Consider the following 26,339-nt stretch of genomic DNA (forward strand, 5'->3'; position numbering starts at 1 on the left):
CTGCGACTAATCTGACTCCTCCAGCTAGCGGAGCTAGCTAGCAGCAGCCGCTGGCCTCCGTCTGTTTTTAGCTTCTTTTTGTTTTTAATCTCCTCCTCCTCCGGGCTGGAGGAGATGTCCTTCACCATGGAGGAGACCCTGGAGTCCGGCTGGGTCTCGGTCCGGCCCCGGGTCTTCGATGAGAAGGAGAGGCATAAGTTCGTCTTCATCGTGGCCTGGAACGACGTGGAGGGGAAGTTGGCCATCACCTGCCACGACCGGACCGTGCAGAGGCGGACTGCTGCTCTGCTGGACCCGCTGCTCGACGCGGTCCCGGGTCCTCCTCCCGGTGCCTCCTCCGCGGCGGAAAAAGGCACAAAAAGTCCCGTGACGGCGAAGAAAGACGGTAAAGTTCGACCCCACTCGGTCCCGAAGGGGAAAGCCATAACAAAGACCAGTACCGGGGAGAAGAAACTCTCCAGCTCCAAGACCTCGGACTGTGTGAGCACCACGCTGGGCTCCTGGGACCTTGTGACCCCCAAGGTGGTCGACATGGAGATCCTGGACCCGGTGGATGATGCAGACCCGGGAGACGGGGACAGCTCGGGCCGGGAGGACTTCAGCTGGGCCGGGCTGTTCTCCTTCCAGGACCTGCGGGCGGCCCACCTCCAGCTGTGCGCCGTGAACTCGGCCCTGGAGCCGTGCCTGCCCCGCTTCCCGGAGGAGCAGTCCGGCGTGTGGTCGGTGCTGTTCGGGGCTCCGGGGGTCCGGGTGTCCCAGCGGGAGACGGACGCGCTGTGCTACCAGCTGCAGGTGTACCTGGGCCATGCCCTGGACACCTGCGGCTGGAGGATCCTCTCCCAGGTGCTCTTCTCCGGGAGCGACGACGCGGAGGAGTACTACGAGAGCCTGAGCGAGCTGCGGCAGAAAGGCTACGAGGAGGCTCTGGAGAGGAGCAGGAGGCGCATGCAGGAGGTGAACAACTGCTCATTTATCACGTCTGAATGACGCACTCAGAAAATAATAATAATAATGCATATTACCAAATTCAATCAGTGCAACATTTACACTTAAACATATTGATTGAAAGCTCTCAGATCTGTTAAACACAACACGAGTAATGAGTAAAGTTAAATAATACTTTCAAATACATCTGAATGAATTGACTTGGCTCAATTACCACATAAATTGAGTAATTGTAACTGAAATATTATGTTTACCATATGGAAAACCAGAGTTCAAATCACTAAACGAATATGTCAACTCTCATACTCATCATGATGATATTCAGCATTTTATTTATATTTTACTGTCACACAGGCTGCTTGAATACTTTCTTAGAATATGTGTGAACTCAGTTACTCATCATGATGATATTCCGCATTTTATCTAGTATGTATACTTATATTTTACTGTCACACAGGCTCCCTGAATACTTTCTTAGAGAGCATGTAAGTTTAGCATGGTTCTTCTTTTACTTTATATTTATAAAAGCACTTTATACACTCTTAAAGCCAACCTTTTATTATAAGAGAATGCATATTTGAGCCAACCACAGACAGAACATGTAGTTTTGTGAGTATAATTGAGCCTCCTGGTCTGTTCCTCCTCCTCCTCCTTTGTCCTGTGATCTACCATCTGTTGCTGCACGTTCTCAGGCTGAAACATGATCCGCGGCCACACATCACTCTCTAGTTGGCTGGATAGTCTGAAGGGAGTCTCCATAGAAAAAACTAGGAGAACAATTAGAGGTGGAGTTAGAGAAACGATGTGTCACCACAGCTGTTGAGATTGTTGCAGTGTGAGAAGGTAACATATGTTTTCATCCATGTGCCAAATATAGTATTCACATTGTTTACTGAAGTAAAATTACTAAAACAACACTGTGAAAATACTCCATTACAAGTCCTCAAAACCTTATTTAAGTAAAATGATCTATCAGCAAAATCTACTTAAAAAGTAAAAGTGCTAATTCTGGAATAAAATGATCCCAGTCAGTGTTATTATCTGTATGTTGCATTTTATTTTTTAGAACGGCTAATTTTACCTGTTTTATATCAGTGCTTTGTTAATCTGACGATAAGATACGTACAATAGAGAGTTTATGATTGATATATTGCAATAAACCATTTTTTTCAAATCTAGTTTCAGGAATACTAGAAATCAGTATAAAGAACACACCACCATATGTATAATAATAGTAAAACAACTTTTTATGCAATCAGAAGACTGGGATCTTAAATACAGCATAAAATAAACTTCTTCCATAAATCCTTGTATGTAAACTATGAATTAAAAATCGATAGAGACACATAACCATATCACAAAACATAAAATAGCATTACTCAAGTGTATCTATGTTATTTTACACCCACTTTATATCCTGTTGGGTAGTTTAAACTACAGAATGCACCTATTTCTATATGATCATCATATGTTTGGAGTGTGGCTGTCCTGTAATAACAATTTCTTTCTCAGAAATTTAGAAAGTTTAAGTCTCTTAATGTCCTGTTTTGTCACTCCAGACATTCACTTTATGATCATAAAAAAACAAAGGCAGGAAATCTCCATATTTTAGAGGCTGAAAACTAAATGTTCTGCCAGTTTTTCATGAGAAATTACTTTAAAGAAGCAGCCCTGTTTCCAGCTCTGTGAAGATGCATTTCCAGCAGATCTAAGAGGGTTTTAAATAGTTTATTTAGCCTAAGAAGGATTTAACAACACAACAGAACACTTTGTCTGTCAGTTTAGCACAAACATTCAAAATAAACACATCTAGATTTTCACAAAAACTGTAATCTTAAAAGTAAATAAAGTTGTCAGATGAATGCAGTGAAGTAAAAAGTACAATATTTCCCTCTGAGATGCAGTAGAGTATGAGTATAAGGCATCATCACATGGAAATACTCAAAGTACAAGTACCTCAACTTTACTCAACTACAGTTCTTGTAGTTTGTAGTAAATGCACCTGCAACCACTGCAGATATGATCCAGCTGTTAGAGCAGAAACTGCTGTGTAGTTGAGATAAAGTCTTGCTGTGATGATCGTCACGTTACATGTTTTTAGTGGAGACAAAGCCTCCGGCAGTCTGTCACCTCTCTTGTTTTTGTTCAACTGATTGGCCCAAAAACAGCTGAGTAAGAGTTAAACCAACCAGGAAGAAGTTATTAAATGAAACTTAATAATGTTGTTTATATGTGACTCAGCTCTGAAGCAGATGGTGACCTGTTCTGGTTCTACCTGCATTTATTAAAATGACACGGATACATTTCATCTGATTCTAGTGTTTGAAATCTAGTTGCAGCTATTGATTATCATGATCAAAAAATCAACTCAAACTTTTTTATCTGTATGTATGTAATAAAATAGTGAACATTGGTTAGCCACAGCTTCAGATAATCTCCTTAAACGTCTTGTTTTCTCCCAACGGATGGCCCAAACCCATAGTAACGCTCATTTAGTGCAAAGACGTTGGACACTACATAGTTGGCAGTAAATCTACCGTTGATCGATTCATCCACTGATTGTAACAGCTATAAAATCAGTTACTTTTGGTTATATAATTGGTGAGTTTAATTGATTATCTGTTGCAAGAGAAGCAGGACTTTTCTGTTTCTGGTCAAATTTGTCAAAATATGATGATGATGATAAGGGAAGCCTCAAATGACAGACAAAGACTGACCAACAAAGTATCCAGTCAAACTGAACTGATATCAAACCTGTATTGAAGACAACAATTGTAACATTTTATCAAACTTTCCTCAACTTAAGGCTTCACTGTTTTTAATTTTTTTTTTAATGAAACCTAAAAATAGTACTACTAATAATAAGTAATACTAATTTTGCAGCGTTATTTTGACCACATGGGGCCAATAGATTCCTGAGATCTTCTAGATTCATATGATGCCACTATCTCCAGTATATTCATAAAAGTGAAAACGGCGTAAAAAACTGACAGCCCACCGGCCATTGTAACGCTAAATATCGATACTTGGCGGCCATGAATGAATATAATATTGCCACACAAAATATCACGATACTATGCTGTATCGATTTTCCCCCACACCTTTACCAGATTGTCAAAATGAGGATTTACTACTTTCCTTTCTGTTTTATGTCTTTTTAAATTGAATATATTTTGGTTTTTGGCTCTTTTTCAGGCAAAACAAGAAACTTTAGGAAACAGGAAAATTTTCACTATTTTCTGACACATTTTGTACTCCAAGATAAATCGATTAATCTAGAAAACAGTTTGCAGATTAATCTATGATGAGAACTCAGCAGCATGTTCGGATCTGGTGGGATTCAGATGTAATGTTTTTAGTATTTTTGTCCGATTCATTTGCATGCATGGAAGAACACAAAATCAGAAACAGATCATAAAAAAATGAAACCCAGAGAAACGGTGTCAAAAATCATTACTTTGAGATGTCAACGACAACAACAGAGGTTGTTTATCACAGCGAGGTTTATTAGATTGCACGTGTTTACATTTTCCCGCCACCAAGTCATTCTTATTAAAGCTTTGCTGTAGGTAAAATAAACCAGAGTGCTGAGCTGCAATTTAAAGGGCTGGAGTCTGGATTTAATTACCTGTTTAGAGAGGAAGAAAAAAAGGAAAATGAGAGTTTTACCACTCTTTATTCTACTTACAGTCATATAATAGTTAACTTTGTAATGTACTGTTATGTTGATATGAAGCTTTAATGCTTTTCTTTGCAATATATGAGTTATTTAAATATATTTAGTTTTTGCACCTATAATAAAAGCTAAATACATAATGCTAGGTTGTGGGAAAACAAAACAGACATTTTTGACTAATTTCCAAACATTTTTAACAGTTAATGGAGAAAATAATCATCACATTAGAAGCTAATGTACTGTATAGCTCCATAACACTGGCTACTATGAAGAAGAGACCTCAGACTTGGATTAAAATATTATGTGATTATAAGAAAGTCTAAGGAGGGCATTACTGGGAGATGCCCACTAGCTCTGTGTCTGTAAGCAGTAATAAAGGCATCACAGCAGAGTTTAGTTACTGCTGGATGCTTCTTCTCCTCCTGTGATGCTGTTTTATGGCTGTTTGGAGCAGCTGGAGAATCTCTGTTATCATCAAGCTGCAGCCTGAATCTCTTCCTGTTTGTGATGATAACTGAGCCAAACAGAGAAAAGGCCGACTGGTGGAACCATCAGATGTAGGCCATGAGTCTGTCAATCATTGACCAGAGACTTATATCTTTCCTTATCTGGCCTGTGGTTCAACACATTCAGGCTGGCTGATGGTGAACTTGACACGTTGCAGATACATTTTAATGGCTTTATGTGTGATGATGATGATTTAAAGCTTATGATGCTGATGAAACATTAACTACATTTGTAATTAGGGGTTGACAAACTTAAAAGCCATTGTCAAAGCAGGCTTGATGCTTTAAACTAGGGCTGAACAAGTCATGATTTTTTAAAATTAAAGTCGCAATATGAACTAGTGCAATATCTAAAAAGCAATTTGTGTTGAAAAATACCATTTTGCATTAAGTATTGTGGTGCTGCAGAGATGTCCCATCCTGCAAATTCTATTCTACTTGGTACATATCCTTGATTAGAAAGATTATTTTGATATATTTTCATTGCAAATGAGAACAATGATGCAAAAATGACAATTCCCTCCAATATTTATTTTATTTATTTATTTATTTATTTATTTGACAAGGACCATGCACAGCTTCTTAGCTGTACTAGAGATATATAGATATAAATAAGCTTATTTTTTATCTATAGTCACTGGGCAGGAAACAAAGTGATTTAAACACAAGTAGTATAAAAGGTTTTAGGAAAAAGGAGACTAAAATACAACTATAAACAGAATTGAGAATGATATTGCAGTTTCAATACTAGTCAAAGTGATTGCAGTTTGATGTTTGTTTTTTTCCAGTTCAGCCTTTGTCTATAAAATGTTAAACAGTCAAAATTGTCCATCACGAGATCAGACCTTTTAGTCGACAGATTTAAATGTCTTGTTATGTGCAGCCAGCTGTTCAAACCCTGAACATATTTGGTTTATTGTCATAAAAGACAAATTCACATATGAAAGTTCTAATGACGTTGAAACAGTAATGGATTAATAGTTTCATCTCTGATGCACATGCATGTATTTCCTCACTCTCTATACATTTCACTCAAACACAACAAGGGGTCATAGGCATATTTACTCCTGAATGTTTAGTGTGTTGATGTGTGTGTGTTTTGTCACATTAGTCCCAGCTGCCTTAGTGGGATTATTGTGCCATGCGGAGGCTTTGTGGAACAACATTTTAGTGTTTGTTTACAATGCTTCATGTTGGGGTATGCAGGTAGTATTTAGTTCTGTTCCCCACCAACACATGTTAGATTAGTGACCTTCTGTTGGTAATCTGTGAGCTGAAAGCAGTTTCTTGTGTGCAGGTGCATGTAGAGACTTCTGCTATCATTAATCCTTTTGTGTATCCCCACAATGTGAAAACTTTCCAGATTGTGCAGAATTAACCCACTTGGCAGAAATGATGACTAGCTGTAGGTCCAGTTGGTTGGTGGCAGCTCTTTAAGAACCTTTCACTGAGTGCTATTTGTGGGACAGATAACTGCTATTCCCCTTTTAGACTTTCATTGCATTTTATGTCTCATAAATGGCATTTAGTTAATTCAGAGAGCTGTTAAAGTTAGTGTCTGCTCGCAACACAGTCGAGGCGTCAACTTCCTGTGTGATACTTCAATTAAAAGGCAGAGAGAAGAGTCCTCCAACAAGACGGAGCAGATTTAGCTCCAACAAGCTGGAAGAGTTATTCCTGATGACACACTGGAGCTCACATCACTCCTCTAATTATGTACTCTTTGCACTTTGGAGTGCTTTCTGCAGACTTCAAGCTGGGGGAGGCAGTTCTCTGGAAAAGGCAATTTTTTTTTTTTTTTTTTAAATACACCCTCCTCCTTCCAGAGGAGCATGGCCATATGCACATGCTTCAGACAGTAACCTGAACTAGTCATTCATTAGAATCATCCCCAGCATGTTGAGCCAGCATTTTTGTTTGGTGTTTAAACAGATTCTACATGAGCTAAGATAACTATGTCTAAAGTCCTGGATGCTGCTTTTTGACCCTAGACCAGGATTTTGGATGGCAAGTAGAGCTCTATCAGTGTAAACATTGATCATTTAATCAATAACTCAGTTCGTTAACTTTTTCTTATGGTTTGTTTGGAAGCTTTCATAACTTCACTGAGAGTTAATCGTGTCCTTTTGTTTTTTACAACACTGACCCTGCAAACAGTCAACATCACATGAGTCAAAGTCAACCAAAGATTAAAAAGAGGGTGATGACAGATTTCTTTATCATCACTTAATCTGCTGATTATTTGTAAGTAAAATGTCAGAAAGTGATGAAAATTGTCCTTTATCCAATTTCAAGAAGTCAAAGGAAATTATATTGTCCATAGTCCAAAGTTTAAATGTATTTAGTGTACACTTAGACAAAGAAAATTTGCAGCAAGTCCTCACAGTTTGACGAGGAAAATAGTCGTTTAAAGAATAATGTCAATTATGCAGATAGGTTTGATGATGATTTTTTTTATTATCAATAAATCTGCTGATTATTTTCTTGATAAATCAATTAATCGATTGGTCCATAAAATGTCAGAAAGTGGTGAAAAATGTTCAACCCAGTTCTCTAAGTCCAGTCTTAATTTGTCATTTGTCTTGTTTTGTCAGTCGAAAGACCCAGAGATATTCAGTCAATATGATTTTAAGCAGAAAAAAGAAAGGAACATTCCAGATTTGAGATGTTGAAAATTACAGTTCATGCAATTTTTGCATGAAAAATTACTTTAAGAGTGCTTTTTGTGGGAAAGATAACTGGTATTCCCCTTTTTAAAAGTTTCATTGCATTTTATGTCTCTTAAATAGCATTCAGTTCATTCAGAGAACTATTAAAATGGCATTTTCTGAAGCACCTACTTTAAAGATTTGTTGTTTATTAAAATAACTGGAAATTATTATCCTGTTAATCAATTTCTTAACTTATTGCTGCAGCTCCAGACTGTTTCTTTTTATAGTCGTCTCATTAATTAGTGAAGTAATTGTTTCAGCTCTATTGAGACGGTAACCCTGCTGTTGATCAGCTCACAGGGAGCAGCTGCTGGCCTTTCACCATCAACTAGTAGATTTGACTATGGAAATACAATGCTGCAGGAAATGTTGCACTACAAAAGAACCGGCTTCAAAGGAAGCAGTGAAAGAATATATCAAGTTCTTTATTCCAGCACTTGTATCTGTAAAAGTTTTATATGCTCAAATGGTGCCAGAAACCCAGAACTCTGTAGCTTTGCATAGCTTGTGGCCAGGCAGGAGTCGCTCCTCCTGTAGCCCGGGCAGGAGTCGCTCCTGTAGCCCGGGCAGGAGTCGCTCCTCCTGTAGCCCAGGCAGGAGTCGCTCCCGTAGCCCGGGCAGGAGTCGCTCCTTTAGCCCAGGCAGGAGTCGCTCCTCTAGCCCAGGCAGGAGTCGCTCCTTTAGCCCGGGCAGGAGTCGCTCCTTTAGCCCGGGCAGGAGTCGCTCCTTTAGCCCGGGCAGGAGTCGCTCCTTTAGCCCGGGCAGGAGTCGCTCCTTTAGCCCGGGCAGGAGTCGCTCCTGTAGCCCAGGCAGGAGTCACTCCTGTAGCCCGGGCAGGAGTCGCTCCTGTAGCCCGGGCAGGAGTCGCTCCTGTAGCCTGGGCAGGAGTCGCTCCTGTAGCCCGGGCAGGAGTCGCTCCTGTAGCCTGGGCAGGAGTCGCTCCTGTAGCCCGGGCAGGAGTCGCTCCTTTAGCCCGGGCAGGAGTTGGTCCCGTAGCCCGGGCAGGAGTCGCTCCCGTAGCCCGGGCAGGAGTCGGTCCTTTAGCCTGGGCAGGAGTCGCTCCTGTAGCCCAGGCAGGAGTCGCTCCGGTAGCCCGGGCAGGAGTCGCTCCTTTAGCCCGGGCAGGAGTCGCTCCTTTAGCCCGGGCAGGAGTCGGTCCCGCAGCCCGGGCAGGAGTCGGTCCCGCAGCCCGGGCAGGAGTCGCTCCTTTAGCCCGGGCAGGAGTCGCTCCCGTAGCCCGGGCAGGAGTCGCTCCCGTAGCCCGGGCAGGAGTCGCTCCCGTAGCCCGGGCAGGAGTCACTCCTTTACCCCGGGCAGGAGTCGCTCCCGTAGCCCGGGCAGGAGTCGGTCCCGCAGCCCGGGCAGGAGTCGCTCCTTTAGCCCGGGCAGGAGTCGCTCCCGTAGCCCGGGCAGGAGTCGCTCCCGTAGCCCGGGCAGGAGTCGCTCCCGTAGCCCGGGCAGGAGTCGCTCCCGTAGCCCGGGCAGGAGTCGCTCCCGTACCCCGGGCAGGAGTCGCTCCCGTAGCCCGGGCAGGAGTCGCTCCCGTAGCCCGGGCAGGAGTCGCTCCTTTAGCCCGGGCAGGAGTCGCTCCCGTAGCCCGGGCAGGAGTCGCTCCCGTAGCCCGGGCAGGAGTCGCTCCCGTAGCCCGGGCAGGAGTCGCTCCTTTAGCCCGGGCAGGAGTCGCTCCCGTAGCCCGGGCAGGAGTCGCTCCCGTAGCCCGGGCAGGAGTCGCTCCCGTAGCCCGGGCAGGAGTCGCTCCCGTAGCCCGGGCTGGAGTCGCTCCCGTAGCCCGGGCAGGAGTTGCTCCTGTAGCCCAGGCAGGAGTCACTCCTCCTCTAGCCCAGGCAGGAGTCGCTCCTTTAGTCCGGGCAGGAGTCGCTCCCGTAGCCCGGGCAGGAGTCGCTCCTCCTTTAGCCCAGGCAGGAGTCGGTCCTTTAGCCCGGGCAGGAGTCGCTCCTCCTTTAGCCCAGGCAGGAGTCGCTCCCGTAGCCCGGGCAGGAGTCGCTCCTCCTTTAGCCCAGGCAGGAGTCGCTCCCGTAGCCCGGGCAGGAGTCGCTCCTCCTGTAGCCCAGGCAGGAGTCGCTCCTCCTTTAGGAGCCCAGGGAGCCGTGTATTGGCCAGTGGTTACTAGGAGACCGGCCCAAGGTAAACAGTGGGAGCAGTGTTCCAGCTGAATCGTTCAGTGTCTCAGCCAACGTGGAGGGCTTTGGAAAAGCAGCCTGGAGTTCATATAAGAGTCTCTATTCATATCTATAGCTGCTCGCAGAGAGAAGAGCACTTTATCCACCGCTTTGGACGAAGATCGGGTGGTGGCACATTTCAATATTATCTGAGGCAGAAGTGAAGGAGAAGTATTGTGCTGAATGAATTGGAGCTACTGGTTTCTGAGAGCTGGGACATGAATTGTATTTGTGTGTACAATAGCTGTTTTCATAGGGTTTATCTCACAAACAATGAGCAGTCTGTGGATGGCAGCACATATGGTACCAATCAGCAACAGTTGGGGCCAATTTATTCTCATTGTACTCCACTCGGACAATATATTTTATGGTGTCATGACGAACCACACACATTCACACAGACACTCTGTCACTCTTTCTTCACTCTCATTTTTATAGTTTAGGATTTAAAAAAGCTTTGTGTAGATAAGACTTATGAATTCAACTCACTTTTCCATCAAAATGAGCAAAGCCAGCATCACAGCCATTGCCTCATTTATTATTATCGATATTAAATAGGCTCTTTAGTGTACACCTGTGACACAGTGAGAATGTGATTTTTTTTTTTTGACTAACTATATTAAACAGGCTCCAGAAGGCTGAGCAGTAGTGGTAACAAATTGCTTATTTTAAAATATAACTAAAGAACTGGTTACATGAATTGCAAAACTAAAGCATTATGTAACCCTCTGCTACTAAAAAGTAATCTGAATTCCTTTTGGATTCTTCAATATTGTTGTCCATGGATAGGAAGTGCTCACTTTCTCGCTCTTTGATAAAGAAAAAAAAACAAAAAAACAACTTTCCAAATACTGATCAGGACATCCTTGAACCATGGCAGAATATCATATTTTAGAAGCTGAAGCCTGGGTGAACTTTTGGCTTTAAAAATACTTTAATAATTATCAAAATGGTTGCAGATTGATTTTTCTGTTGATCAACTCATTGATTAATCCTCTCAGCAAAGATTTACACCAATAGGCTCCGGGCTGTGTGCTAAAGATTAGAATACTTTTGGTCTTTTTAATGGCATTTCTTGATAAAATAACACCATCCTTGTCTTTAGATGTTCTACTGGAACATGTAGCACCCTGTGTATCCCTGTCTGCACCCATTCTCAATATATCTTCACTCTAAATGTCCAGGTGTTGGACAAACACAAAGCCATGGACAGCATGGTGGAGTTGCTGCAGGTGTACCCGGAGGAGGACGAGGCGTACGGAGAGCTGCTGGAGGCCACCACGCAGCTCTACCACTACCTGCTGCAGCCCTTCAGGGACATGAGGGAGCTGGCCATGCTGCGCAGACAGCAGATTAAGGTAATGCACACACACACTGATACAAATACCATCTGTTTTAGGGCTTGATTTAAGTAGGTTTAGACCTCCGTGTAGCCGGCTAACTGCTCTGTGCTGCAGCCTTCTCCACCAGTTAATATTCTATTCTGGTGGTTAGAAGAACCATGTTAGTGCTGGGAAACCAGCCCTGAACCACTGCTTGATAATGTCCTCCATTGAGCTCCTAAGTCCACTGTAATGGCATTAGTTGCTGAGGATTCATGTGCTGATGATGATGATGATGATGTAGTCGCTCTATGCTAGCATGTAGCTTTGCATCTGGGGGCTGTGGAGGGCAGAGGATCAGCCAGAGAGGCTTTTTCCCCTCCACCCAGAGCGGCTTAACAACCAGCATAAGTATTATTACAGCAGCCACTAAACCACTCAGTAATTCTGCAGCCTCAGCACACTCTTCTGTTTTCCACACTCTTTCTCCTCCACTCCATCTTTGTTGTTTTTCTTCATTACAGGCTTGAAAAGGGAAGTAAATCTGCAGGGTAATTTCTACTGTAGAGCTGCATACAGTCTGAACACATGCCTGCTGGGGTCAATAGGTCACAGTCCTCCTACTTGGTAAACAGCCCAGAAGGAAGAGGTTACCAACACTAAACTCATTTATGAACATGTGCATTTAATAATATTGAACTATAACAACAGATTGGATTAATTCGCTTTAAAACAACGATGAAATTCCACATTCCACCGAGGGAATTCCAGCTACTCTCTCTGCTGACGTACAGCTTCTCTGCTGCTAGCAATAGTTGAGGGCCACTTTTGTGTGCTTTCCAAAAATAAAAATAAATAATATAACAGTGTCACAAAAATATAATACAATTTATATGAGAAAAGATTTGCTTCCACTATGAAATAAACCATTTTTTACATCGCCCCTCATGTCATACTCCTGTATAGTCTGTAGTTTTACTCTATAGTGGGGTTGTACATTTTGTCAAATTGTCCCCATTAAGAGTATAGATGCAGAATATATATGCAGAATTAGCTGCTGTAGTTTGCAGTGTACCCATGGATGTCCAGACAACTATCACTGGATTGCTTCGATACTGAAGAAAATGTAAAAACGGGATATTTATCAGCCAGTTTCTGGACTAACAAGGAGCTTTTTCTTGTTTTTGTTTTGTTTTAAAATAAAATGACCGTAAATATATATCACACTTTATTGTTAATTTCAATCATGATTGATTTCAGACACAGCTTCTGTACTTCCAGTAACCACAGCTAACAGGTGTGTCCATTCCACTAAACCTCATGAGTTCAAGGTGGAGTCAAAAAACACAACAGAGGAGAAAGTCAGTGGTAGAGAGGCAAAAATAACAGACTTCTCAAACAACATGAGCAGAACGTCTGTATGTTGTTAGTGAGAGTGTTCAGGGAGTCAGGTTTACTGAGTGCTGTTGAACTGGACATGCTGTCTGTATCTGTATCTGTATCAACTCTCTGTTGTGTTGAGTTCTTTCCTTCTCTAAACTACATCCTTACAGCGTGCTCCTCCAGCAGCGTGTCACTAGCAGCACCAGTCACTGTGTGGGTGTGTTTTATCAGTGTGTGTTACACTAAGATGGTATTTGGGTTCTTGGGCGGCTGCTGTTCTAAATTAAGACAATTTACTGAATCACCAAAATTGATGCTGCACCTTATCTTAAAGGAACAGTCTGGTGATATGTCATGCTTGTATTATTGTCAACAAATGCCATGAAATGACAAAAAAATAACAAAATGCATCTACAGATAAGTATACGTGTGATATATATCGCTGCACTGTGACATGTTTATTTGGACTAAATCCCACAAATACCGTCTTGCTGTTGGAATACTAACCAGACCACCAAACTGGGATTAATTCACAGCTAAAAATAGTCCTCAACAAATGCACTACTTCATCCTATTTGGGTGACATTTGCTTAAAACCACAGTGTTCAGCTGCAGTTAAAACATACAGAAAATACTAGAGAAAGTCACATGATTTTAAGGTGGTAAAAGCAGATGTAGCCTTAAAGTCAGGATATCTTGTGAGTCCCTGAACTGGAAACAGGTGTTGGACAGGTTTACCTGAAGGTTGGAGATGTGAAACCCCCTCTAACTATTCTGCACGTTTCTGATGTGCTTCATGAAGTTTTCTGAGAATCTGAACTGTACGATGCCAGAGTTCCCAGCTCTCCCACCTGCTCCCCTCAGGCTGATCCAACGGCTGCAAACAAAGCTGTATGTAAATGAACCTGGATGCCAGTAGAGGCTGTTGCTTTCTCCTGAAATCATGAGTCGAGATTGTGGAGATCCTCTGCCTTTGTCACAAGGGAAGGAGAGGGCTCATTTCCATGCAGTTTGCATCCTATTTATTGCCACAAAAGGCCCTTTGATGGTGCCATTTCAAGCCGCCATATTTACACCTCTGGAACGTCTCGCCTACACTACGAACGTGCCAAAAGCAGGACGGGGGATCCAGTGATCCGGCTCTGTAACGCCTTCAGAGTCTCTGTAACGCCTTCAGAGTCTCTGTAACGCCTTCAAAGTCTCTGTAACGCCTTCAGAGTCTCTGTAACGCCTTCAGAGTCTCTGTAACGCCTTCAGAGGGAGTCACAGAGCCGTTGAACTGGTGGGACTGTTGGAAGCAGGATCACCATGAATCGGCCAAGCCGGCAAGGCGTAAAATAGGTGAAGTTTCATTGGCAGCACGCCTCCCACTGAGTCAAACAGTCACCAAATCCTGATCAACAACATGAACATACAACATAACTGTGCATAGTGTCTGTGGCTTATTGTAAACAAACCGGCATTAATCCTGCACTATGAATGGGCACCAATGTCATGCCTTCGCAGGATGACTATGAACACCCCAAAGAGAGAAGCCAGCACAGATCTTTACGGCAATATATCGGGAATGCACTATGAACGGGCCTAAAGGTGAGGTGAAAGAGACCAGAGCAGCAGGTAGATCACAGGCTCCTGACTCCATCTGCAGGTGTGAAGACACATGGACAGGTGTGAGGATGCTGGAGAGCAACACACCACAGAGCTGCCAGATAGGAACCAATCACTAGAGGCGTCAAACAGGAGAGGGAATGTTGTACACCAGGTTAGGAGGAGTTAATATATATATATTAGTGTTTTGCAGGTCTGAATTTTCATGGTGATTGTTTTCAGAGTAGAGCTATAGCGGTTATCAGATATCTAGTATCTTTTAAGTCGTATGTTTCAAGTAAACCAAACGTTTAAATATGAGTTTGATGCTTTTCTTTGTCGTTCATGATAATAACTGTTGGTTGTATAAATCATACTATTTTAAGATGTCACCTTGGTCTCTGGTAAGTTAGACATGGCATGTTTTAGTATTTTCTGACATTAACAATATAATGAATTGAGATAATTAGGGTCTCGGGGCAATCTCCCCAGCACTGGTCCCATCCAGCAATATCTGTAGGGACCAGTGCTGCACTACTGTTATACTGTGGATTTCTTCTTCTTCCTCTTCCGGACGCAATTTCGTCCCGCTACTAGTCCTACAACTTGAAGAGACTAATTTTTGCAGGTCTGCAGTAAAATCTAATCTTTAACTCTTTGATAGACCTCTTAGCTTTTACTGAATCAGTGAATGAATGAATCAGTGAATGATGTCCAGGTGGAGCAGTGAATGAATGAATCAACACCAAAGGGTGTGGAGTATTTTAGTGAATGGAGCATTGTTGGACGTGTTGTTGGGTGTTGGTGCTGTGGTTGGTGTTGGTGTCCTGTTGCCTGGAAGGTCAGAGGTCAGCCATGAATTAAAGATGTGGATCCTCTGTAACGTGTCTGAGATACTTTTGTAGCACAGCGAGGTCCAGTTACTGTTTCAGTTGCATTATTACATGGCAACGGTTGCTGTGGCCGTCCCTTAAACACCAGCTGTCAACAAAATCTGACACAATAATTTAAATATTATTAGTATTAGTAATGAATCTTCAAATGTCTTATAAATGATGGAGAAAACCAGAAAATCATCAAATTGCAGATTAATTTATTGTCCATTGTTCCAGCTCTATACTAATTGAATAATAGGCATGTTTACTTTATCTTTGTCAATTTTTATTTAATGTAGTTATTTATTGCTTTTGCTTTTTTATTCTTTTTTCACTGTTTTTATACTGTTCAAATATCAAAATAAAGTCCTATACCTTTTATATCTGTTAATGTACATGAATTGTACAAGTATTTTATATAAATGGAAATGAGCATTGATAGAACAATATGCTGAATGTATAATCTTCTTCGGCTCCATAAGAATATTTGAAATAAATAAATAAATAAATAGGTCAGACAGCTGACAAACCTGAATTAAGTTTGTATTTCAATTTACAATTAACATTTAGTCCAGATAAACAAGCTGCAGGCAGACATTTATAAGTATGAGTACAAATTGTGAAGGAAAGACTTCTGTGATTATGTGGAGATAATTTGTCTCGATGTGCTTTAAAAGAAAAGCTATATTTCTTTATGTCGACTAATCATATGAAAAGACCAAATGTGTCAATACTTGTATATTAAAAAAAAAAAAATTGTTTTTATCAAGCAAACAGAAGAAAACTTTGCATTTTTTGGACTATTTTCAGCGGCGGATTAATCCACAGTTGGTGCTCTAGTAAGTTTTAGTTTCAGCAGCACAATGTGTGTGTGATTCAGTCTAAATAAAGTAGAGTGTGTGTTCATGGTGCCACAGTGGAGCTCACTGATGTGTTTTAATAACAATGGAGCTCTCTGGCACAGAGGAAGGAGATATACATCAAGCTCTGGTACACACAATACCCCACTGTTTATTTTGGACTTTTCATCAGAGAATATACAGAAAGCTGCAGGCCATGGAGTTCTTTTTACTACAGCACCTTGTTGAGCTCACTAGTGTTACCCCCCCCCCCACACACACACACACAGATAAACACACCTAGTATCTGAGACTATTTTAACCAAATGATAAGGTCCACCATGACACCATCCATGCTGTAATCCCAGCTACCAGAACTGGCGTCACTTCTATTTTAGGGAGTTTGACACGTCTGTGTTGTGTCATGGAGAGCTGTTGACCAGAGGTGTTAAAGGAAATCACTCTCTGTGCATCTTCCCCCGCCACTTCCTGTCTCTTCTAGTGGTAAACAAGAAGAAAAGTTAGTAGCTGACTTTGAAAAAAAGTTAGTGGTAAAACTGCTGCTTAGATATGTAGTTGTTCACTTGTATCAGCAGACATTATGATCTGAGGTTACAACACGCTAATTTGCAAGTAAAATCTGAAAGAATTGAGGGTATATTTGAATCCAAATCAACATTTAGGTGTGTAGTAGATTAGTGAGCTCATCGCTCCAGAGTTTCTGTCTCACACTGTGATTATGACTGGAGATGAATACATGGTTAGTATTGATGAGGTCAGGGACAGAGTGAGTGACAACAGTAGCTTTTATAGGTGATATTCCTTTAAATCATCCTGTCTCTTCTTTTTTTTTTCAGTCTGTGTGAGCGTGATGTTTCACTTACCCAGCAAAGATTTTACCCTCCATTTTTCATATAATTATGTCACTTTGCTCTACACATATTTTTTAGGCACCAGGATTTTGACAAGCAGAAGAAAAGCACAGATTAAAAATATACATTACATAGAGGTACTAGTCAGTAGGTTGTGGTGGCGCACAACAATGTAACAACAAGTTGATCACATTTATTTTGATCAAATACATCAAATACTTATTTATCTTTTATTTTACATACATTTTTTATTTGTTTTCGGTCAAATTAATTTTGAAGTTCAAGTTAATCTTTTATCCTGTTAAAAAAAATGCATGATGTTGCCAAAGTCGATGAGTAATCATCTTGAATTATCATGAATCTGTGGAAAACTCTTTTACACATGAGAACTCTTTGTGTGAGAAGAGGAACTGTAAGAACATTGATCATAAATCAATATAAATGAGCCTTTTCACACTGTTTCCCAGATCATTGACTACATTTTGCACGCCACGATGAATCTGTCTCCTCTCTCTACTTGGACCTCCTTTGTGCTGCAGATTTCAGTCTGACTGCATGTAACTCAGCTGTAGGCTAGTTAGCGTAGCGCTCATTCTGACATGAGACTGATGTGTTAAGTTAAAGGTAAGAGCTGTGCAGATCTGAAGGTTCTGCTTTAATAAGCTACTGAACAAAGATTCATTCTGCCAGTTGCTCTGATGCTCTCTGCTTTGCATAAAACCAGTTGAGCAGACTGACAGTCAGAGGCGACTGGATCCAGAGACGTTAGAGACGTTTGGCTTCAGTTTGACAACCACGACAAGTGAAACAACAGAAGCTTTAAAATGTCACAGAGTCAGAGGCAGCCTGACATGTCTCTCTGTGTGACATGATCAGCTGAAGGCCTTTTAGTGCTCTGCTGGTGTTCAGGTTGCTCCTCTCTTGTTGCTGCTTTGTTTCTGTGTCCTTTCTGTTGTAGGATACCTAAACAGTGAGATCACTGCAACGGTTTTTCAGTTAATATGTTCTTTCTCTCATTCCTGAACTATACGTTTTTTTTCTGATTCTGTCAGAGACTTTTTTTCTTTCTGGTCTCTGACGCAATCTCTCCTCCCCCATTCGCTCCCGGTTTCACCCCGAAACCACTCCCTGTTCCATGTGCTCACGTGCAGACACACACACACACACACACACACACACACACACACACACACACACACACACACACACACACACACACACACACACACACACAAACAACACAAAGCACTGAGTATGCTGGCTGACTTAAATCAAGGCCTTTGAGGTTTGTTGGTGTTTATGTTTGAGCACCTCCACACATCTGTTTTACATTGAGATATTAATATATGAGTGTGTGTGCACGGGGCTCTCAGGGGCTTTAATCCGTCTGTGTACATTTTGTTCCATGTGGTCTGGTGTTGGAGGAGGTGGGGTTCAGTTCTCAGCAGGACCAGGACTCCACGTGGCACTGCGTTCCCTGTTTCTCTGTGTTTCACATGGCCCAACACGAGCTGTGGAAGATGAAGCTGACATGTGATGTTTAACTGGAGCTCCTTCCAGACTCTATTCACAGTTTCTTGTTTTGTTTTCAGACATTTCTCCTCTGTATTTATTGTTGCAGCAGCCCAGTAGGACACTGGGTTAGTGTCACTCTAAACACCAGCCTCTGGTCGGTGTTAGCACCACCTGCTGCAGCCTGCTGGTACTACACCAGGGTTAGCAGGAGAGGTGGAGGGTTGGTGGAGGTAGAGGGGCGGAGGGGAAGAAGCAGTGAGAGGTGAAAGGGTGAAGACAACGGAAGTTAATTATTGTAGTTCTGCATGCTGTGACACATGCAGGCATTAAAACCCTCCGCACCGGATTCCTGCGTCATTATAGAAAGTCTTTCTGGAGTCATAACTCAAACATCTGACACCATAAATATCATTTTTAGATCCAGGGTGACTTTCCACAGATATGATTTTAATGTTCATCGCAAATTAACATCCATAAATCTGCTTAGATGTGATGTGATGGGAAAGACACTCCTTGTAACTACAGAATTTACTTCTTAAAGGAATACTTTTACCTTTTGGGAGCTGTAGCTGCAGGCGGTAGCTTCAGATTTAGAATACAGAAATGCTCAGCAAAAAAGGCCAATAAGCATATTTCCCAAAATGCAAAACTATTGCTTTTTAATTAGCTAATTTGGGTCATTTTTATCACCTTTACTTAAAAAAATAATAAACAGATTAGGGCTGTCAATCAGTTTAAAAACAAAACTAGTTAATCAGAGTTTTTTTCCTTCTTTGTCTGAAGACCATAGATTGTAAAAATAAGGATATTTGTTCATTCATATCGAATAAATGTCCATAAATAATATATTTATATATATATATATATATATATATATATATATATATATATATATATATATATATATAATAATATAATATAATATGTAATGTGGTGGATATGTGACTGATAAACTGTGTGAACTGTGTTACCTGTGCTGAAGCTAATATTATATGTTAACCATGCGTTAACGAGCTGCTCTGACCTCCTCCAGATCTGCCTGGAGACGGAGCGTCTGGGTCCCCGGAGGGTGGAGGGCCTGAGGAAGGAGGACGAGGAGTGGCAGAAGAAGGCTCACGCTGCCGTTCTCTCCATTCAGGACCTGACCGTCAAGTTCTTTGAAACCACGACTCGAGCACAGAAAGGTAAACAGAAATAAAACCGTTTCCTGTCTTTAGGAAGCTTTTGTCTCCGTGTGACCTTTGAACCTTTGTGATGTATGTGAACTTCATAACAAAGTGCAGCTAGCTCTCCAGGTAGATGATTTAAAACCTCCCAGTCTCAGATCTCCAGGTCCCCTTTCCTCCACAACTATTTTAATCCTCAAACATCTCAGCAATGAGCTGCAGGGAAACTGGTCGACTGATCCTGTTTAGATAAAGGACAGTTTACCTCCTTTCAGTCAAAGCTTTCTGCACTAAAACACTGCTTCAGCTTCCATTTAGAGCTGCAACTAGACATTATTTTCTTTGATCCGACCCTCTGAACCTGAGCAGGTTTTACTGTCCTGGACCTCCTATTACCTATTACTGCAGCTCAATCATAACAACTCAAGAAGTTTGGTTCAGTAAATAAAAATGGAGGCTCCGTATGCTTTAAATATATATAGCTATTTACATTTTTATAACCTCTGTTGGTCTCGAGAGTTTAATGTTTTTATTTCAAGACCTGCCAATAGTTTCTTTTTTTACAGTTTTCTATGATAAATTGTGTAATGTTGTCATTGTTTTTGTGGGGGGGGGGGGGACATGCCTTAGTGGGGTTGAGAGGGTTAATCTGTTCATTATCCCTCTTTTGATTAATCAGTTTACAGTTCACTCTATAAAACGTTAAACATCTATCAGAAGTGTTCAAATACGAAGGTTCTTCTTCAAATGTCTTGTTTTTTTCTGAGCAGATCATCATAAACCCAAAGACGTTCAATTAATAAACATAAACAGAGAAAGCAGAAAAGCTAACAGCAGAGAAAAACTAACCAAAAGGATTCATAGATTATCTAAATAGTTCCATTTAACAGTGTCAGTTAACTGTTAGATTAGTGGACTGGTGATTGCAGCTCTGACAGTGATAGATAGATAGATTACTTTATTCATGACGTCATGTGTTGCAGCGTTGTACGAGCGAATGCGAGCCGACCAGAGGAAGTTCGGTAAGGCGGCGTGGACGGCAGCGGTGGAGCGCATGGAGCGGCTGCAGTACGCCGTCTCTAAAGAAACGCTGCAGCTGATGAGAGCCAAAGAGATCTGCCTGGAACAGAGGAAACACGGCCTGAAGGAGGAGGTAAAGAACTGATGGATTCACCAACGGCTGTTTTATTAAAAGAGTTTCTAAGAAGACACAAACACCAGTGATGGAAGGTGAACTTAGATCTTTTATTTCAGTAAAAGTAGTAATATCACAGTGTAAAAGTACTCTGTCCTGCATTGAAGATCTTATTTAAATAAAAGTACATAACATTTCCCATCAAAATATACTTTAAGTACCAATATTAGAATGACTCATTATGTAGAATATCCCACCAAAGAATAATGTATATTTTATTGTCATAATATAATTATTGATGCATTAATTTGTTCATCACTTTAACGTTAAAGCCGGTGAATCTGGAGTTAATTCCAGCTATTTTATATACTACTGATGCCTTAATCAATGTTAATACATCATCATTTATTACATTACATTACATGTCATTTAGCAGACGCTTGTGTCCAAAGCGACTTACAATAAGTACATTTATTAGGTAATACTTGAGCATTAAATGTAAATATTAAAGTACCTAACTACAGCACTTGACTGACAATAACAAGAGTTGGGGACAGAAACATGTCATCATAGAAAAGTTGAGCGAGAAGGAAAAAAGCGAGATAATGAATGTTAGAACCATGAGCTCATGGCTCAGACATCCTGCAGAGAGAATAACATCCTGGTGTTAACAGGGAATGACTCACTGTTGGGGTCAAACACTGGCTGAACATGACAAAATACATAGAAACTACTGAGTGTGTAACAAGCAGAGCAACTAGTGCAGCATAGAAGTACTGCAGAATACCCAGCCTGCCCTCTGTTTGTGTTTGAAGAGTAATGTAATGTAATGTGTGTGTGTGTCTGTGTGTGTGTCTGTGTGTGTGTGTCTGTGTCTGTGTGTGTGTGTGTGTGTGTTGTGTGTGTGTGTGTGTGTGTGTCTGTGTCTGTGTCTGTGTGTGTGTGTCTGTGTGTGTGTCTGTGTGTCTGTGTGTCTGTGTGTGTGTGTGTGTGTGTGTGTGTGTGTGTGTGTGTGTGTGTGTGTCTGTGTCTGTGTCTGTGTCTGTGTCTGTGTGTGTGTGTGTGTGTGTGTGTGTAGATGCAGAGTCTGCAGGGCGGGGAGGACGCCATGCTGCGTCTGGACCAGCTGGAGGCGCTCTACTATGAGTTCCAGCTGCAGCTGTATGATGTCGGGGCGGAGGTGCTGCGCTGTGAGGAGCTGCTGCTGACTGCGCAGCTGCAGAGTCTGCGCAGGCAGATGACAGGTGAGCTCACCTGGAGACCTGACTGATGTTATGAAACCAACCCTCGTTATTACAGATATACTGATATCTCTATACGTCTGCTGATAACTAACAAAAACTGCAGTTTTAAATCTGTTTTACAGTAGAAACATGCATCTGTCAATGCTGTCTTCAACATAATTTAAAAAAAACGAATTTAAAATGCATCCAAAACAGTTTGTTATTGTTATTGTTAGTGGCTCATGTATTATCTATACTGTATATTAAATCTTTTTAATCAGCCAAGGTTAGATTATACATACAGATATGCTCATTTCCATTTAAAGAATCATACAATTATATTTGTGTACATTCACAGAAAAATAAATAAAAGAGACTGGGTTGTATTTGGGAAGGATTTTCATAATTAAAATTAAGATAGTTAAAATAAGTGTGTTTACTGATTAAAATAGACATGGAATAAATCTGAATTAGAGAATAGGAACCACTGAGACCTTCCCAGACTTGTTATTATCAGGTTTTTTTCTCTCTTAGTCTTCAAAAACCTGCTGCTGGTTCAGCTCTGCAGAACTCTAAATCAAACAATTATTTTAGCTTTTTTTTTAAAGAAGATTTCAACCGTAACTCATATATGAACTTTAATTGAGATTAGGAACAGCAGCTACAGGTGTTCCTCTTCAGGTTCAGTTTATTAACAGCCAGTAAAGTGTTGGATGTTAAACTGAGTCCCTTTATTATCATTATTGTCTGTAACAACATTATTAACATTATTATTAACATGTGTAATGTGTGATGTGTTGTTATTATTATTGTCTGTAACTCCATGTGTAATGTGTGATGTGTTGTGGCAGAGCGGCAGGATGAGGTGGTGTACTACGATGCCTTTGAGAGTCCTGATGCCATGAAGGGGGAGGAGGACCCCGCTGCTCCTCCCTCCCCCCTCAGAGAGGAGGAGCTGCTCCTCCTGCAGCAGAGGACCCGGCAGCTGGAGGCCCGCAGGGGGCGCATCACCTCCAAGAAGGTCTACCTCAAGAACAAGAAGGTGAGACCTCCTGCTGCTGGAACACCTCTGAGACTGTTTCAGAACTGCTGCACACTGTTCACTGTCACTTTATTATTACTCAGACTGTCTTTTATTCCACTTTATTATTACTATGAGAGTCTTTTATTGCAATATTTATGTGCTTTTTCTTTCTTTAATAGGAAATCTGTATTGTTAATCACAACCACAAGATACAACAGAGAGAAGGTTGCCATGGTGATTCCCTGCAGACACTACAGCAGGTAAGACTCTATATTTATATATATTTAGTATAGTATAGTATAGTATATTGAGTATTAAGCTGAGGCTCTGGTTCAGACTGCATGATGTCACTGAGTCAGATTAACAGAGAACAGAATGATCATTGAATCATAAATCATTGAATCATAAATCATTGAATGATAAATCATGCTGATGACTGTGTTTCTCCTGCAGGGAGGAGGAGCTGAGGAGGAGGATGGGAGGAGCAGCATCAGAGTGAGTGAGGAGAGACGGAGAACTCTGGACCGACTCCGCAGCCTCAAACAGGTAAACTGTGACATCATCCAGTGAGAACGTCTCACCTGAGCTGCTGCGTGTCTGACCTCTGACCTCTGACCTCTGACCTCTCTTTATTAACCAGCGCTACCCGGGCCAGGTGACGGTGAGAACCAGCCGGCTGCGGCAGCCTCCCAGCAGGAGGAGAAACGCTCAGCTGGCCTCCACCAGCGTCCAGACTGACTCCTCCCCCTGCTCCTCCTCCTCAGACCTCCCTCAGCTGTCTGCTCCTCCTCCTCCTGACTCCTGCAGCTGTGACAGCCTCTCTTTACCCACAGTTCAGACTCTGGACTCCTCGCCTCCTTTCCTCTCGCTGCCTCCTCTCTCAGCTCCTCCATCTATCCTGTCACTGGGTCCTCCTCCTCCTCCTCCTCCTCCTCCTCCTCCCCCTCCTCCTCCTCCACCACTCCCTCCCTCAGAGGAGCAGCAGGAGCAGCAGGGGGGGAGGATGGAGGAGAACCCCAGCCCGGAGCGGCAGCAGCAGTCTGACTCCTCGTCTCCTCCTCTCGCTCCCTTCTCTCCTCGCTTCTTCGACAGCAGCCAGCTGCAGACGGCCAGGAAGAAGCTGAAGAAGACCTCCTCGCTGGACTCCTCGCAGTGGAGGAGAGGTGAGGAGGAGCTCAGCCTTATCGTTACTCATGAGAAGTCTTTAAAGTTCTACAGAAAGCAGACACCAACAATAAAAACTAGAAAATTTCCTCTGGGGAAATTTTGAAAGGGCCACGGGGGCTACTGCCGGTGTGTGTACACTATGATGAGATTCTTCAGAGATTTCAAACTATGCCCTTTAACCTCAAAATGTGTGTGGAGTGTGAGTGCTTACGCGCATGTGTGTGTGTATCTGTAACTGTAATCACATCAAAGATCAAAGCAATCAACAGAATTAACTGACACCTGTTAATGAAAGAGTGACAGCAGCCAGAGGTGGACAGACTGGAATTTCTGGCCTCGAACAGAAAGCATTTTTGGCAAAACCATAATACCTATCATTGATCCGACTTCACTTTGAGCGTCCTGAGTTCTTCCTGAACGTCTACATATGTTTTTTTTTAAGAAAAATGAAAAAATAGCTTTGTTAGAGCGATCTAAAAAAAATGTTAAATGTCCCTTTTTCTGAAATCTTCCTGTGTTTTTAATATGGGAGCCAATGAGGCTGTTGGTGGTGTTGGTGGATCATCCGTGCGTCCTACGCCCAAACTATAACTCTGACAGCTTTACCAGAGGATTGTGAGGGAGAAGACTAATTTTCCTACGTTTCTATGTATAAATTATTTCTGTAGAGAGGAATTTGAGGCCTGGAGCGCAGTTTTAAAATTTATTTTTTGACAGTTTTTTCTCTCCCTCTACACTCTGGTGATGATGTCACACACTGTGACACGAACATTCCGTGCAATACACACCCATTATAATCTCAGAATTTCTCCAAAAATGATCATGGTCATTGAACAGGGATTGATAAAAAACTATATGACCTATCGAAACGTGGATTAATACACCGATACACAAGACTTGTGTCTACTGTTTAAAGTTTAAATGGAGTCTCTAGGTGAAATTATGCCGGAGAAGTAGACCTTTAAAAAATCTACAATTATTGTTCTTTTTCGCTCATTTCTTTCCGGCCGTCCCATTCATTTCAATGCAAAATTTTGGGCAGTTTTTAAAAATTCGTATTCTGTAGAGAAAAGTAATAGCACACCGATCCCGATCAAACCGCACGTTTTGATATATAATTTGTCCTGCAACTCTTCAAGTTGTAGGACTAGTAGCGGGACGAAAAGCGTCCGGAAGAGGAAGAAGAAGAAATCCACAGTATAACAGTAGTGCAGCACTGGTCCCTACATTGAGTATTTTCATACACAAAAGTAAGAAAACACTGTTTCTTCCCAGCTCTAATTGCATTAAAAGACATTAATATACATTTAAAGTTGTCCATCCCGAAAATGAAAATATAAACTAGTTAATTAGCAGAGCTGAGTAGAGTTTCTTGTTTCTTTTAAAACATCATTAATCTTTATGTTGTAGTTTCTTGTTTCTTTTAAAGAGTTTTTAATCTTAATCTGAGTTTCTTGTTTCTTTTAAAGAGTCATTAATCTTTATCTTTATTAAAGAGTTTTTAATCTCTGTGTTGTGTCTCTGTGCCCCTGCAGCCGGCTCCCCGATGGACGAGGTTCTGGCGTCTCTGAAGCGCGGCTGCTTCCACCTGAGGAAGGCGGAGCTTCGGGTCCTGGCGCCGGACCCCGACGACGACAGCGACAACATCCTGGCTCAGATCCGGCAGGGCGTCCGGCTGAAGAAGGTCCGGACCCGGCCGGAGCAGCAGCGCCACGCCAAGACCTTCCCCCACTCCGCCGACGCCCTGACCCGCAGCATCCACGAGGCTCTGAGGAGGATCAAGGAGGCGTCGCCAGAGTCCGAGTCCGAGGACGAAGGTCTGCCCTGCACCGACTGGGAGAACTAGAGAACTAAGGATGGAAGAAGGTTTTTTATGGATTTATGGAGCCAAACGGAGAGAAAGAAGCAGAGCGGCCCGGTTCAACCAGCTGGAGCTCAATCTGAACAAAAACCTGATTTACTTTGTTTTTTATATCAGAAAACCGCTCAGAAGTATGTTGTTTTTTTATTCATACTTCTGTGTTTGTAAAGATGGACCACTAATCTTTTTTATGTTGTTGCCGTGGCAACCGAGGAAACAACCTGTAACCTCTCATTATGTCAGTCTACATGTCAGAGTCGTACTGTAGCTTGCTGTGATGGGTTTGTTTTAGGACGTGAGTGTTTCTGATTCTTTTCTCTCTCTCATGGTAATAACACCTCACTGAATAATG

General features: G+C 42.0%; 1 protein-coding gene across 1 annotated transcript; it reads left to right on the forward strand.

Moving 5' to 3' along the window:
- On the forward strand, positions 1-26,339 carry jmy (junction mediating and regulatory protein, p53 cofactor). The gene is made up of 10 exons (XM_059358663.1): positions 1-954; positions 11,203-11,376; positions 19,445-19,595; positions 20,561-20,730; positions 21,791-21,956; positions 22,787-22,977; positions 23,139-23,219; positions 23,413-23,505; positions 23,600-24,122; positions 25,662-26,339. The coding sequence occupies exons 1-10, from the start codon at positions 115-117 to the stop codon at positions 25,970-25,972; spliced, it is 2,700 nt and encodes an 899-aa protein (XP_059214646.1). The 5' UTR covers positions 1-114; the 3' UTR covers positions 25,973-26,339.

The sequence above is a fragment of the Centropristis striata genome, chromosome 19 (assembly GCF_030273125.1).
Source record: "Centropristis striata isolate RG_2023a ecotype Rhode Island chromosome 19, C.striata_1.0, whole genome shotgun sequence".
Lineage (NCBI taxonomy): Eukaryota > Metazoa > Chordata > Actinopteri > Perciformes > Serranidae > Centropristis > Centropristis striata.

Bases quoted from the DNA above. Each gene is read 5' to 3' on its own strand.
- jmy (XM_059358663.1), top strand. From the start codon at position 115: ATGTCCTTCACCATGGAGGAGACCCTGGAGTCCGGCTGGGTCTCGGTC. The intron at 955-11,202 runs GTGAACAACTGC...CTAAATGTCCAG, and splicing joins GCAGGAGGCGCATGCAGGAG to GTGTTGGACAAACACAAAGC. The intron at 24,123-25,661 runs GTGAGGAGGAGC...GTGCCCCTGCAG, and splicing joins CTCCTCGCAGTGGAGGAGAG to CCGGCTCCCCGATGGACGAG.